The sequence below is a fragment of the Macrotis lagotis genome, chromosome X, assembly GCF_037893015.1.
Source record: "Macrotis lagotis isolate mMagLag1 chromosome X, bilby.v1.9.chrom.fasta, whole genome shotgun sequence".
Taxonomy (NCBI): Eukaryota; Metazoa; Chordata; class Mammalia; order Peramelemorphia; family Peramelidae; genus Macrotis; species Macrotis lagotis.
The window spans coordinates 106,304,019-106,320,333 of record NC_133666.1 but is presented as its reverse complement, the minus strand read 5'-3'; the positions used below and the strand labels follow the sequence as shown (position 1 = coordinate 106,320,333).

At 36.3% G+C, this 16,315-nt stretch overlaps 1 protein-coding gene across 1 annotated transcript in view; it reads right to left on the bottom strand.

Annotated features, from left to right (window-relative positions):
• The window catches only part of ABHD17B (abhydrolase domain containing 17B, depalmitoylase), a 33,876-nt gene that overhangs the window by 13,373 nt on the left and 4,188 nt on the right, over positions 1-16,315 (bottom strand). The window contains exon 2 of the mRNA XM_074202871.1: positions 3,191-3,664. Coding sequence (XP_074058972.1) covers positions 3,191-3,657 — 467 coding nt within the window. The 5' untranslated portion in view covers positions 3,658-3,664. The remainder of the gene's footprint in view (positions 1-3,190; positions 3,665-16,315) is intronic.

Below are 16,315 nucleotides of genomic sequence, written 5' to 3'. Positions count from 1 at the left end.
CAGTGTTATTTTTGACCTTTTCTTCTTCCCACATCCAATCAGTTGCTAAGTCCTGGAAATACTATCTCCTCATCTTTAACATCCTTCTCTCCTCACCTCATCACTATTCTACTTCAATACCCTATTAATTTCTAGACTATTTGTAACATTCTAAATTGCCCCCCCCAGTTATATTTCTATGTTCCACAATCCTCCAATTAACCTTCCATAAAGCTGATAAAAATCATCTAAGGCATATTTCTGACCACAAATATAAGATATTAAATCCATATCCTACAATTCAGACCCATTACAATTTGGTTAATCTCACTTTGCTTTCTTCCCATAGAAAGGACCACTATTCCAAGTCATGTCATCTTTCTGCCTATGTTCATTTGCAAAAGTTATTCTCATGTCAGGAATATACTCACTGATATATCTTTCAAAAACTCACCATTTTTGTTCTGGCTCATAAAAATTTATAAAAAGTCATTTCATGTTAAAATTCATACTACTAACCATGCTTATTTTAAACTATATCACTGATGATTTTTAATCATGATTTATATTTAACTGAATATTATTAAATTAAAAACAGCATTAATAATTAAATATTATAGCTATAAATGGGATAATTAAAATGATTTATATTTAACTACTAAAAAAACCCCTTGAATTTCATCATTAATTTGACACAAGCATTGTAATACGAAATGACTGAGTTTTTCCACAAATAGCATATGAGTGCCCAATCACTTTTTTCTTGAGATCTTGTAGAAGCTAAAGGTGAAAAAAAGATTCCTTTCCCAATGATTAGAAAAAAGCAGAGTGATAAAGGTGACACAATTACTTAAGGAAATATTTTCTAAATTGCCTAATCCAGCTTGTAAAGATATTCATGATTATATAATCTCTTTTACTAAGATGGGAGAGAAAATGAAGAACAAATGTTCATTTTACAAAAAAAAAAAAGAAAGATAAAAGGAAATTTTACAGCCAGAAAGAAACTTATACATCCAATTAGTCTAACCCTTTTCATTTTCTAACCACAATCTAACCAGAGAAGTTAAGTGATTTGCTGAAGGCTAAAATTTGGGTTCCAACTTGTACTTCCCACTTTATCAAAACTGCTTTTATCACAGTTAGTTGAAAAACCTTGGGAATGAGATGAAATTATTCAATTAAAATAATACTTTACAATACTTTATTGATTTATTCAGGTAACCCCTGTTACTGATGTTGAAACATGTTAAAAAGATTAATAACTGTAAATCTTTTTTTTAGCCTTGTGGTAGGATCAAGTGAGGAAATATTTAGAAAGTTGTTCACAAAAAAGGAAAAAGACATCCTTTGCTACCTCTGAAATACTGAATTCTACTCCCAATGTGTCCCCTGAATTTTATCAGAATGAAATATTATTTATTAAGGGGTGCTATTATATCACTGCTTTTATAAACTGGGAGATATTTCTTTTGAGCCTTGAGCTGGTAAATAATACTTAAAATTTAAAAAGTTAAAAATAAATAATGAGACATAGGAATGAACAATGTTATATGTTCAAACACTAACTCTCCACATACCATGAGGCCTCGAGTATATATGTATGCAGAAGGAAAAAGGAAAGGTAATTAATAGCTAAACATGGGATCCTCAGGCATCAAAGTTTCTTCAAATTTGGTTTTAATGGAACAATAGCACAAATGCATTTACTGGACCAAATTAACTCTTATGGTCTCTTTCCAATTCTTTTATTCTCAGATTCTGATCAACCAAAAAAAATTGTGGCATAGAAATAACTGATTTGCCTTAAAATTCAGTAAAAACCAGAATTTGTATTTAGTATGAATGTGTTTAATTCATGGAATCATGCTGTGATTTTTATATAAAATTTGTGAAGCAAAAACTTAAACACCATTGTAGAAAGAATAGGATAGAAAAAATTAAAACATTAAGTAGGTTTTGGAGTCAGGAGACCTGGAATTTTACTTCCACCTTTCCCATTTAACTAGCAGTCATAGAACAAGTCACTTAACCTATCTTGGTTTGTTTCCTCATAGAAGTGGAATGGAGGAAATGACGCTTTTAAGTCATAAAATCCTGTCATTTTAAAGACTGAAAGCAAATATAAAGCACTAATAATCTTCCACATTAAAGAATAAATAAATTCAATATGTATATTGAAAGAAAAGGTAAGAACAGAAATAAGTAATGAATTTAAAATTCACTACATAAAACTCAAAAGCATCAATTTTAACTTTAATCATTTATTTAACTCCTCCCCCCATATATATAGAAAAACAATATGGCACAGTGACTGGAGAGATGGTCTCTACAACAGTAAGATGTGTTTCAAATCGTACCTCTGATGTATTTCCTGGATGTGTGACCCTGGACAAGTAAGTCACTTAATCTCTCAGTGCTCTGGGCAACTCTCTAAGACTTAAGTTGCAGAGATGATGCCAACCTGTCTTAGTAAAAGGTGTTTCCTCACCTGGGAAACCTATACCAATGAAATCACAGGTTCAGCTTCCATTTCTAATATTTAAGCTATACGTCACATCACTTATTTAATAATTAGGGAATCAATGTAGTCTGATAAAATATATTTAGTAACCATGGCCACAATTCAATCAAAACCTATATAATACAATTTCTTCAATCAAGTAATCACTTGATATTCCCATTAAAAACAATGAGATTTTGCCTTTTAACTTTGTTTCCTATGTAAATACTGAAATTCTAAATGCTAGGGAAAATGTGTATTCCTTTTTATTAATTTATAATATCAGGAACAACTATTAATTAATTCTTTTGAAAACAAATAGTTTAACAAACAGATTGGGTGAGGATTGGGGGGAGAGAAAGAGAGAAGGAATCACTAGACACTTAAGTTCCTTTGGAACTGCAGTAGACATACATGGGACTGATTCTAATCTAAGTATTATCAGATTTGCTTCTTCCAACCTGGATCACTATGCCTCTCTGGAGACCCACCTGGTTTTAGTGCAGAATTCCTACTAGAATTTTGAACTCCCAAACTCAAATATTCCCACCAACCTCAGCCTCCCTCAAATGCAGAGAGAAGAGGCACATGCCACCACCACTGGTTTCTTATGCCTTTGGATGGCAATTTAAAAATAAACATTTAATTAAACCGGTTTATAATATGGACAGTATTCAAAAGTTTAGTAAACAAATAATTTACATTTACCTTGTTCTAAGAGCCAACCAAGCTGCATCAACATCTGCATAAAGGTTCTTTTCTGTTGGTTTCCCAGAACTTGCTCCATATCCAGAATAATCATATGAAAATATATTGCAATTAATCCGTGAACCCAGTCCTATGTAGAAACTGCTCATCTGACCAAGGTCAACAGCATTTCCATGTGAGAAGAGCAAAGTATATTTGGCATTGGGTGAGCAACGCACAAACATACAGGCAATCCTGTTACCTTTACTGGTTCTAGTCATAAAACACTCAATAGCATCTTTTTCTCTAGAAGAATACTGCCAGTCTGCTCTTTCTGAAAGATGTAGGGTCCAGCGACTTCCACTTTCATCACACATCAGAGTATAAGTAGGATCAGGAGGTAAAAATGCTAATTTAGAAGCAATTTTCCCTGGGCAGGGTGGACAGCAGAAGAGGCAACATAGTTCACCAAATGAAAGATTATTCATCTTCTATCTGTAAAAGAAAAGGACATTCTGTAAAGCAATGTTTGGGCAAGTTCCCCTGGCAGGGTCACATTCAACTGATGAAAAAGGTCGCCGCTCTTTGAAATTTCAAACTGAAATGAGTAAAACCTACTTCACAAATGTGGGAAATAACCACAAGGATCACTGAAATTTACAAAGTCTAACATCAAATATGAGTTTCATAACATTCTGTGAGGCAGACACTAAAGATACTCTCATTTTTTAGGTGAAGAGAAAATCTGAGACTCAAAGAAGTTAAGAGTTAATGTCTCCAACTCCAGTGTCCTATCCATCAAGCCACATTTACATAATGGTCACAACAGAAAAAAATCTTCAAAAATTTGTAGTTTTTAATGTTGAGTGTAAAATATTCAGAATGTACAAGCTTAATTTAGAATTTTGTTCATCCCAGTAGGGATAAGAACTCTCATAATTTTAGTCAGGGATTCATTTATACCAAGTTTATGACAAAATTTATTGGAAGCAGGAGTTACTAAAAACTTTTCCTTGACCTTTTGATCCTTCCTATATTAGGAGCAGGATAAATCATCAAAAAATAGACCAGCTATGAAAATTCCACTGTAGCTCCTACCTGTGGTGTATAAGCCCGCTTTTAAGGAATGTACCTTTTAAAGATGCTATTTGTACCAAAACCAATAAAATCACCTTTGAGGAATGACTGAAATGAGTGGACTGGAAATCATAAATGCTGAATTTATGATGCTGAGTGAAGATTAACTTGCTCAAAGTAGAATTAGCTGGTCACACAATGTGCATTTTTCTTAAATGTTATTATCTTTGAAGTAATAACACAACATTCCCAGGTTAAGATGGGTTAGGATGACAAAAGAGTACTCTTAAGCTAGTATATTTTCTCCTGAACTGGTCAGGGTAGAGTAGGTATCTGCTGACTTGCTTGGTATCCTATTTCCTTCTTTTTTTTTCCCTTAAGCCCCCAGACCTTGTTTTAGGTACTCCCTTTTTTTCTACTGGCTTCTACAGACCTTTCTCCTACATTTCCATTTTTATCTGAACTCTTGAATAAGCATAGAATCAATGAGTTTTCTAAGGATTTTGAGAATAGAGGGAGACACAGGTCTGAGGAAAAAAGCCACCAGAAATGGACAGATGCAATGAATCTTGAGTCCACAGCAAAAAAATTACCTTCTTCAATGACTTCTTTTGTTTCTTGTCTCAGGAATTACCAACTTAAGAAAAACCTGACAGAATAAATATTTTTCAAACTGAGTCCACCTAAAGACTGGTTAGACTGCAGATTATACTGCACCTTCATTTCTACTCTTTGTTTTGCTTCAGCTCACTGATAGTAAACCAAGCCTTTCAGAGGTTTGGTGTGTTATTGCTGCTAGGTTTGGTGGGGACCTGCTGTTTTTGAAATCTTCTCTTTGACTCTGAACTCTCATGCCATGCTTCATCTCCATCAACCACTCATTTTTGGCTGCTTTTGTCCAATTTTTTTTGTGACCCCATACCCTTTTCATCCATTGGATTTTCTTGGCAAAATACTGGAGGTTCTTTGCAAAGTGTCATGTCCAGGTCACAACAGCTAATATGTGTCTGAGATAAGATTTGAACTCGGGTTAATTCCTGACTCCAAGTCTCGTGCTCTGTCCACTGAGCCACATAGCTAGTAAGTATCTGAGGACTTTCTGACTTTAGGCCCAGCACTCTATCCACTGAGTCATCTAGTTGTCTCACCAACCTAATAGTTTGTGGCAAGTTCATTCAAAAAAGGCTCTTTCCTTCCTATTCTATAGATCCCTCTCCTGGTTGCCAACTTACTAAATTTATAGTCGCCTTCTTTACCTTTTCCAAAACACATAAATCAAAGATGTACAGGTAAAAAAATCTTTTATTGATAAACTACAAGGATTAGGAGGAATTTTAGACATCATTTTGTTCACTTTATCATTTTACAGATAGGTATATGCTGGTCCAGACAGGCTAAGTGATTTATTCAAGATGATATGGACCTAGGCCTCTTGTTGACAGGTCATAATTCTTCCCACTACATCTACTGCAGAAAAGGGCTAGCTAGCAGCTATGATCACAGCAAACTCAAACTCTGTCAAAATAAAAAAAAAAGGTGGGTGGGGGGCTCAAGAACAATACCTGCTGAGGTAAAAAAAAAAAAAGAGATGTGAATGAGCATCTAAAAACTATACAGATAAGGAGGTAGAAGGTCAGACTTACCCAACAAGGAATAAGAACTTACTACTATATCATGTGCTCATTACACTTTCAGATATCTAGAATTATCTTTTAGGCAACTCCTATTCATTATTCTTAATTTTGTATTTTGGAAGCAGAGCAGAACAAGTCATTCAAAAATCTGGAGATCTAGATTATCTTTAGTTCCCCTCCCTGACCCTCCCGGACCAACCATTTTCAGTTCTTTCAACTGCTCCTTATTCATATGGTAAGAATTCAGTGAGGGTCCTTCTACCTTCTAGATACTCTTCAATTTATCAATTTTTCCCTACCATTTGGTCACTGAACTAAACACAATATTCTAAAAATGATATGGCTGGTGTAGAATATAGAATGAGTTATCTATAATCATCCACTAACTGTAAAGTTTCTGTGAGATAAATCTGACAATATGGAGAGTTACAGGGGATCAAGGAAATGTTCATAGAACAAGTGGTATTTAAAAGGAAAACAGGCACAGAGGAAGGGGAGGGGGGCTTACAAGAAAAAAGTTTAAGACACAAGAACTTGTGTTTAGGGTAGAGAGTAATCAGACAGTCATATAAAGCTTTCTAGAAAGACAGAGTGATAGTAGGTTGTGAAGGTCTTTGAATATAAGGAAAAGTTTGAAGCTTACTTGGATGGCAGTACTGCGATCTTTAAGGAAAAGATGAAATGGGAAAATCTGTAGGAAAACATGGGCAAGCAGTCAGTAAGAAAAAGAAGATAAGACACAGACACAAAAGAAATAGTACAAAAGACGAATAATTGGGACTTGGTAACTGGCTGTAATTTGAAAAGAAAAGGAAGAGCTCAGGAAAACTTGAATCTTATTGTGAAATATTTCATGAACAGCGGAAACACAAACCAAAAGTTTAAAAAAGAGGAGCAAGTAAAAGAGAAAATGAACTTATTTTAGATATGATAGCTTTCTTCGAGGTAGCACTATAGAATCATCAAGGACAAAACCAAAAATTCTCTTTTGGGGAGGGGGTGGTGGTGTTTGCAAGGCATATGGGTTTAAGTGGCTTGCCCAATTATTAAGTGTCTGTAGCTGAATTTGAACTCACGTACTCCTGACTTCAGGGCCAGTGCTCTATCCACTGCACCACCTAGCCACCCTGACTAAAATTTTTGATGAAATCCTCAAATTAAATGAAAATTACTTTATAAAGTCACAATGATTTGAACATAACCATTCCAAGAGCTTATGGAAACAATACCATGGCCAGAAGAAATACCTTTCCTCATAGTGTAGGAAATGATAATTCAATATTCTGCTTTTTAACAAAGTAGAAAATGTGGTACAGGATATTAAGATATGCAAAATTCAATGTCATGTCAAACATGGGTGATACCTTTTCTTCTCAACGTTACTGATCTTTGGGAAGGAAGAAGAGAATAGAAGGGAAAATAGCTGTTACTCTATATGACCCCTGGGGATCATAGAGCACACCAGACCCTTCTGTCCACCATTATCTCTTGTTGCTGTCCAAGTTCATTTTTGTTGTTTCCATGACACTACTTATTCATCTCATCCTCTTTTGTCCCCTTTTCCTTTTGCCTTTAATCTTTCCCAACACCAGGACCTTTTCCAATGACTCCCATCTTCTGAATATGTGATTAAAGTATTTAAGTATTCACCTTTAGAGATGATATAAAAACAAAATGTGTGTGTATAAAAACTGGAAAATGTTATTTAGAAAATGGAACAAAAGAAGTCAAAGATTTATAGACTAAATAAAGTTCTTATATAGTTGAACACTTTCTTTTAGAAAAGAACTAGATGATGCTTACTTAGCTTGATAAGCTTTGACTAATCTCAAAATTAAAACTGTTTTACTTAATAGAATCAGAAATAAATTACTATACCATTAGAAAAACAAAAAGATAAAGGAAGAGTTCAAATTTGATATATTTAAATAACTTACAGAGGCTAGAAAACAGAAAAATAACAAATATAAACACTGAAAATAATTTCATACAGAAGTTACACAAATCAATTGCCATAAAGATTAAAAAACAAAAAAACCCAAAAAAAACTCTTCACAGTTTACCTGCCAATTTCAGAGGCATGGCAGCTAATAACAAAGTCAATTTTGAATAAGAACTCAAAAATGTAAATATGGAAGGCCACATCTTTACCATCATAAAGATGACGCCTAAAGATACGGAAAATTCTGTGCTTTCTACAAAAAAAAAAGGTTTAAACTGTAGAGCTAAATGCTAATCTTAATCAATTCAATCTTAATCAAATCAATTCAATATGAGATCTTGTATTTTTCTTTTTTTAATACTATAATTCTTTTTTTAAATATTTATTCTCATTTTGTACAAATAATTTTTTTACATTAATAAAATATTCTTGTTTAAGGGTAAACGAAATACACCCCCCCCATAAATATGGACTTGCTTGAGCAATAAAGGGGACAGAAAAAAAATTAAAATAAAATAGTAATAATAGTAGGGGTGGCTGGGTGATGGACAGAGCACTGGCCCTTGAGCCAGGAGCACCCGGGTCCAAATCCAACAAACACCCTGCTATGTGTTTCCAGGCAGGCCACTCAGCCCCATTTGCCCTGTACCCCCCACCCCAAATGATAATAATAAAAAAATATGCTTCAGTCTTTGTTCCAACACCAAAAGTCTGTCGTGGGTGTATCACATTCTTTATGGTAAGTCCACTGCAAAAGTTTACTTCCATATTTTTCCACCGTTGCCATTGCTGATCTCAACTCCCTCCTTTTGTATTTCTCCACTACCATGTACTATATTTTCTCTCTCCTTTCACTGACTCTGCTGTAAGGTAGCTGAGTGGCACAGCAGCCAGATCCTTGGTCCTGGGGCCAAGAGGCCGTGAGCCCCCATACCACCCCTTTGGCCCAGCATCCACCTGGCCCTATGGTCCAGGACAGACCATCCAATCCTAGCCCCTTGCAAGAAGTCAAAAAGAAAATGTGTTATATCTGACCACTTTCCCCCCATGGTTCATCCTCTTCTCCTTCATTCACCGGCCCCCTTCTCACTCCAGATGTCTATACCCCATTGAGTATATATGCTGTCTCCTCTCCTAGCCACCTCTGATGAGAGCGAAGATTCCCTCATTCCCTCATTCCCCCTTGCCCCCCCCCATATCACTGCAATAATTCATTGTAATAAAGAAAAATCTTATATGAAATATCTTGGCCTATTCCCCCTCTTTTTCTTTCTCCCATTACATTTCCCTTTTTCCTATTTGACTCCATTTTTACACCATATTTTATCTTTGAATTCAGCTTTCTCCTGTGCTTCAACTATAAAAGCTCCCTCTACCTGCTCTATTAACTGAGAAGGTTCATATGAGTATTATCAGTGTCACTGTTCTATACAGGAATACATGTAGTTCATCCTCATTAAGTCCCTCTTATTTCCCCCCTTTCCTCCACTCTCTATGCTTCACCTGAGTCCTGTATGTGAAGATCAAACCTTTTGTTCAGCTCTGGCCATTCCAACAGGAACATTTGAAATTCCCCTGGTTCACTGAAAGTCCATCTTTTTCCCTGGAAGAGGACATTCAGCCTTGCTGGGTAGTTCATTCTTGGCTGCATTCTAAGCTCTTTTGCCTCCCAGTATATTATATTCCAAGCCCTACAAGCTTCCAATGTAGTTGCTGCTAAGTCCTGTGTGATCCTGACTGCAGCTGCACGGTATTTGAACTGTGTCCTCCTAGAGGTTGGTTTTTTGGGATCTTTCGGGGGGGGGGGAGGAAATCGGTGGATTCTCTCCATTTCTATTTTGCCCTCTGCCTCTAGAATATCAGGGCAATTTTCCTGTAGTAATTCTTTGAAAATGATGTCAAGGCTCTTTTCCTGAACATGACTTTCAGGTATTCCAATAATTTAAAAATTATCTTTCCTAAGTCTGTTTTCCATATCAGTTGTTTTTTCAATGAGATATTTCACATTTTCCTTCTAATTTTCCATTTTTTTTTCTAGTTTTGAAGTATTGATTCCTGATTTCTGGTAAATTCATCAATATCCCTGAATTCTATTCTTTGTCTGAAGGATTTGTTCTCCTCAGAGTTTTCTTATCTCTTTTTCCATCTGGCCAATTTTGCTTTTTACAGCATTCTTCTCCTCCATAACTTTTTGAACTGTTTTATCCATTTGACCCAAGCTGGTTTTTAGCATGCTATTTTCTTCTGCATCTTTTTGGATTTCCTTGACTAGGCTGCTGACTTCATTTTCATGTTTTTCCTGCATCTCTCTGTCTCTCTCCTTTCTTTCCCCAGTTTTTCTTCCAACTCCCTCATTTGATTTTCAAAGTCTTTTTTGAGCTCTGTCATTGCCTGGGCCCAATTTCTGTTTTTCTTGGAGTCTTTAGATGCAGGAGCTTGTGCTTCCTCATCGTCAGACTGAGTATTTTGATCCTTCTTGGGCTCAGTTGCAAAATATTTCTCAGTGGTCTTCCTCTTGTTTCTCTGCTTGCTCATTTTCCCAGCCTGGGCCTGGTTTTGGGGTGCTTCCTGAGCTTTTGGGACACTCCCACAAGGGTCTCAGTGTGTGAAGCTCTGTCCTCCCTCCTGGTCTGTGAATGATCATATGCGCCCCCCCCCCCCAAGGCTGAGGTGGGGGGGGGCTAGACTGTGATCAGGATCTGAATGTGGTCAGAGCTCCAGAGTTCCAGGGGCAGAGCTCTTCTGTCTCTGTCTCTGTCTCTCTCTCTCTCTCTTCACTCCCCTCCCTAGGTTCAATGGGCTCATGCCCTGGAGGCTCCTGCTTACGAACTCAGCCTGCTTCTGTTCCTGGATCTGTTGCTTGCTGTGTGCCCTGAAGGATGGGCTCTGCGTGCTAGCTCTGGTAGAGGTCCTCTGCTTCTCCCCCACTTTGTGCCCCGGGGTTCCTGGGTGCATGGGCCAGTAAACTCCCCTGCTGCTGCCTCTGGGAGGCTGAAGTTCTTTCGCTCTGGCGGGCCACCCCTCTGCTGTTTTCCAGGTTACCTTGAGTAGGAGAACTGCCACCCCGGGTCCCTCTGTGAGTTCTGTCTCTCGATAGTTTAGTTAGAGTCCTTAGCTTATGAATTTTATGAGAGAGCGCCTAGGACAGGATCCACTCTTGTGGCCATCTTGGCTCCGCCCCCTGAGAGCTTATATTTTCTGTAGATATTAATACCTTCTGATGTTATTTATGTGCTGACTGCACATAAAACACTCCTAAATGATATCCATAATCATTCTAAAGACAATCCCCTAGGGCTTGTCAATCAGAATATATATATCTTGGACATTGAAAATGGACAATGTGTTGGGTTGGTTCCAACAATAAGTAGCTGTAGTAGAGATCTAAATTGTGAAAAGACTTTACACTTTTGCAAAGACAATCTTACACTTCTATATGAAACAAAGTCCTATGTTTCTAAAATTAATATTCTTTTGGTAGTTTTGTATGGCTACTCACCATATAATTCTCCGAAGAATTAAAATCGAAGATTACTCAAAGGGCAATAGAGACACACCAAGGGACAGTTTGTGAGCTCCAACATTATCTTTTATATAAAGAAAAAGCAAGGAAGGCTCTCAAAAAGATCACTTTATGGAAGGACATGGGTTGAGTTGAACAAGTTAACTATGTATGAATACATATGACTTATTATTAGTGGAGGTAACATTCACATCATTGAGATCCCAAGTAATTTATGTATTTTACTAAACTAAAGTCAGTCCTTGGCGCAGTGCTTTGGACACAGAAGGTGATCAATAAAAATTTAATTGAATTTTGTTTGAACAACATTTTAGAAAAATCCAATTACTGAAAAACCTTGAAGTAATCAAGGTTTTGCTGAACACAGTATATTTTTAAAAGCTGAGAAAACATTATACAAACATTATTTTAGGATTCAATATTTGTTAAGTTTATAAAATCACTTGTTACCAACTGATTTATTAACAACTATTTGGTAATATTCTCATACAGAATCTACTCTGGGCAAATACTACTCTGAGCAGACACATTTCAAAAGGGAGGTACAATCTAGTAACATGGAATTTTAGAGTCAGAAAGGAAATCATAGGTCATCTATTTGTCACCTTTCATTTTAGCAATGAAACTGAGAGGAGATTGATTCTTTAACAAGTGAGAGGAAAATCAAAAATTTGAAGTCAGGTATTCCAATTCTCTGCCAATAATCCTGAGAAAATCATGTCAACTTCTTCCGTTTCCTTCTCTATAATGGTTAAGCAATTGAGATGGCTTCTGGAAAAGTAGCATGATTTAGTGTACAGAGTACTGAATATGGTGTCATGAATATGTACTAGATTCAAATCCTACCTCAGTCACTTCCTAGCTGTGTGACCCTCTGCAAGTCATTTAACTTTTCTCAGTCTTTGTTGTTTCAACCATAAAGAGAGTCTAAGTTTTCTTCAATTCTATATCTGAGATATCAGGAACTTTATAGAACCCCCCCCAATAAGTTTTCTATAATTTTTTTAAAAAAGTCATTAAACAAAGGTAAACCTAAAAATGTGTTTTTAAATGGCTATAAAGTACTTAAAATTGTAGCAATAGTTGAATAATAATTATACTTTAAATAACATAAAACAATTATTTTAAAGATATAAAGGAAAACCAATGCTAGCTTAACTGAAAAGGAAGGGGGGGAGTTATAGCATTGAACTTATCAATCATTCCCCTCCAACACAGTTTGAACAAAGTTAACAGGCAACTCTTTGCCGATTTCTGATTGTTTTGTGTAAGTTGCTTGCTTTTAGAAATGATCTAAACTAAAGGGGAGGTGAGAGATATAGAAACATAACAATTTCATTTCTAACAATTAAATAAATAGGAATCACTTTACTTAGAACATGATGGTTACTGAAGCAATGAGGCCCTGATGGCTAACCATGGCTGTGGGGTCCTCTTCAAAATTAAGACAGTCTTTAGCTTATGGATTACATCTTTAAGATCCCTTCTAGGTCTAAAGCTATGATCCTACAATTCCTTAGAGAAAATAAATTCTGCCAAAATTGTTATCTCCAATCTCAATTTAAAAAATTTTACAGATGTTTTCTGTTTTCCTTAGAGAATGTTTGTGTTTCAAAGCAACCTTTCTAGAGTCAAAACAAATGATCACGTATGTTTGTATTTATTTTACATTGAGAAGGATTTAAATACAGGCCTTTCCCCTGCATTCTCCACACCACCACCCTAACTGATACATGAGAATGCTTGAGAGTCCCCCTCTCTAAGAAAATTTCAATCAATAAATCACTAAAAGTTGGGGATGAGGATTCATAAATAACAAAATATAAATTTCACACTGATTAGGCATATTAAACATAAGCCTTTTTGCACAGAGTATAATAGTCTAAACTGATAAGACAAGGATAGAACTCCTTCCTAACCCCTGCCAACAAGCATGAACTCTACTTTGAAAAAACGATGTTAAGTTGTACCTGCTAAGAGCAATATTGCTCTCAGTTTTAATTATAGACCTTTAAGACAGAACAGATCTAGCTTCTGCCCAGAGACCTGACATTTTGTCTTGGAATCCTGAAGCAATTAAAAAAAAGAGAGGCCTCCTTGAAGGCCTATTCCATGCAGCTCTCAGTACCATTATTATGGATGCATTGAGAGGAGTAACTACAGAATGAGAGAGAGATTATAACAATCCACACTGTACTCTACTTTGACAGGATCACATCTGTTGTGGGAATTCCATTTTAGGAAGGGAACTTATCAGAAGAATGTAACCATGATGGTTAACTAGAGACTGAGTTGACTGAAGATGAGGGACAACAAAATTTAGAGAATTGGGAACCCACTGTGAAGACTCAGATTTTAGCTCTATAAGGAAAAAGCTGCTAATAACTAGAGGTATAAATGTGGTGTAGATTAACTTGGGAGATAATGGATTGCTACTCAGTACAAATTTTCAAGTGAAGTCTAAGTAACCATTTACTGCAGATGGCACTCATTACATACAGGTTAAATTAGGTGGCCTCTTGGCCATTTACAACTGAACTTTTGCGATAATCTGAATTAACTGAATTTCTTGCTCTGTATCTATTATTCCCTTTCACAGACAAAACTAGAAAGTCATCTACATCACAATGTTTTCTTTCCTCACCCCCTTGGAAAATACAGCTTCTAATACTGCCAATATACCACTGACATTGCTCTTTCAAAGGTAACAACTAAATCTCATCTAGCCTTTTTTTCAGTCCTTATCCTCCTTGATTTCTTCTGTAGCTATTGATCCTCCCCCTCATCCCTCAAAACTTCTTTTCTCCTTTGGCTTCCAAGACACTGCTGTCTCCTGGTTCCTCTCCTGTCTAATCCCACCTCAGTCTTCATAGTTTGATAGGCTAGTGAGCATGTATGTTCCCAAGGCTCTATACTGAGTCTTCCTCTCTCTCTAAATTCTCTGCCTTTGTGATCTCATTTATTCCCATGGGTTCAATTATACTGTCTACACAGGATAACTTCTAAATTTATATAACCAGCTCTAATCTCTCTTCTGAATTCCAATCCCACATGGCTAAACTACCTTATCCCTATCTAGATAGATTATTAACAACTCTAACATATCTAAATTAATTTCATCATTTAAACTGACTCCCTATTTCTGGTGAGGGTACTTACTAACCTTCAAGTTACATAGGTTTCTAAGATTGAATTATCCATAATTCTTCCCTTGTCTCTCACTCTAAATGTCCAATTAATTTCCAAGTCTAATAAATTCTATTGTTATACCACAATTCTTCTCTTTCTTTCTTTCTTTCGCAAGGCAGTGGTTAAGTGGCTTGCACAAGGCTGTGCACACAGCTAGGTAATTACTAAGTGTCTGATGGCCAGATTTGAACTCCAGGGTCGGTGCTCTGTCCACTGCACCACCTAGCTGCCCCCTTTAAGTCTCTTCTCAAATATATCATCTAAACTGTTATCAAAATCATTTTTCTAAGGCACAAATATGACCAGCTGGCAGGCACAGTAGATAAAGCATTGAGCCTAGCCTAGAGTCAGGAAGATGGAAGTTCAGAATCCAGGGTCAGAGATTGATGTTTTGTCCTTCATTCTTTAAGACCATGACATCGGGGAGGTAATGCAAGTGAACTGGATCTGAGTGAAGGGGTACTATGCTAAGTCACCAGTCTCAATTTCTTCTCTTGAGGCTTCTGAGTCTAGCGGTCAGATATATGAATTAGGATACTACTTTTTTTTAAGCATTTATTTTTTAAAATTTATTTAGTTATTTTTGAATTTTACAGTTTTTCCCCTAATCTCGCCCCCCCCACAGAAGGCAGTTTGTTAGTCTTTATATTGGTATACATTGATTTAAGTTGAATGTGATGAGAGAGAAATCATGAACTCATATAAGATCCTTTTTTTAAAAAAAAGGTTTCTGCAAGGCAAATGGGGTTAAATGGCTTGCCCAAGACCACACAGCTAGGTAATTATTAAGTGTCTGAGGCCGGATCTGAACTCAGGTACTCCTGAAGATACTTCTTAAATGTGTGATACTAGACAAATCACTTAATCACTGCCTGCCTCAGTTACCTCTGTACACCTTAGTTCAACTGCAAAATGGAGACAATCATAACATCTAACTTCCAGGGTTGCTGTGAAGATCAAATGAGATAAAATTTATAAAGTGCTATTAGCACAATGTCTACTATTATATATTAAGTACCATTCAATGTTAGGTATTATTAGGTCATCCTCTACTGTAAAATGGCTCTCTTATGTCTCTAGAATGAAATAAAAACTCATTAACATGGTATTTAGGTTTTCTTGTTTGTTTGTTTTTTGGTTTAGGTTTTTTCAAGGCAATGGGGTTAAAGTGACTTGCCCAAGGTCACACTAGGTAATTATTAAGTGTCTGAGGCTGGATTTGAACTCAGGTACTCCTGACTCCAGGGCAGGTGCTCTATTCACTGTGCTGGTTGTGTCTTCACAACTGTAGGCATCCCCCCAAGGTCCTGCCTTAGGCCCCTTTCTCTTTTTTGGTTCTATATTCTCATTTGATGATCTTATTAGCTCAATTCCTACTCATTATTATTATTTTTTTCATTATTATTTCTAACTGGATGATTTTTTAATTCTAATCTCTCTTGGTCCATATCTCCAACTACATCTTGGTCATCTCATACAGTATTTCTCAACATGTCTAGAACAGAACTTGTCTTCCCTGCTCAACCCTACCCACCCTTAATGTTTCTCCCCACATTAATCCATCTTCTACTTGGGTCCAAGATAACTTTTCAAAAGCATAGATGTGACCATTTTACCACCTAGCTCAATGGTTCCAGTGACTCCATGTTGCTTTTCTAGGTTCAAATATAAAGTCATCTTGCATTTAAAGTTTATTACAACTTGGTCCTGTCCTACTTTTCTAACTTTCTTACTCTATATTCTTGTCTATGATCTAGCTTAAATGGCATACTTATATTTCT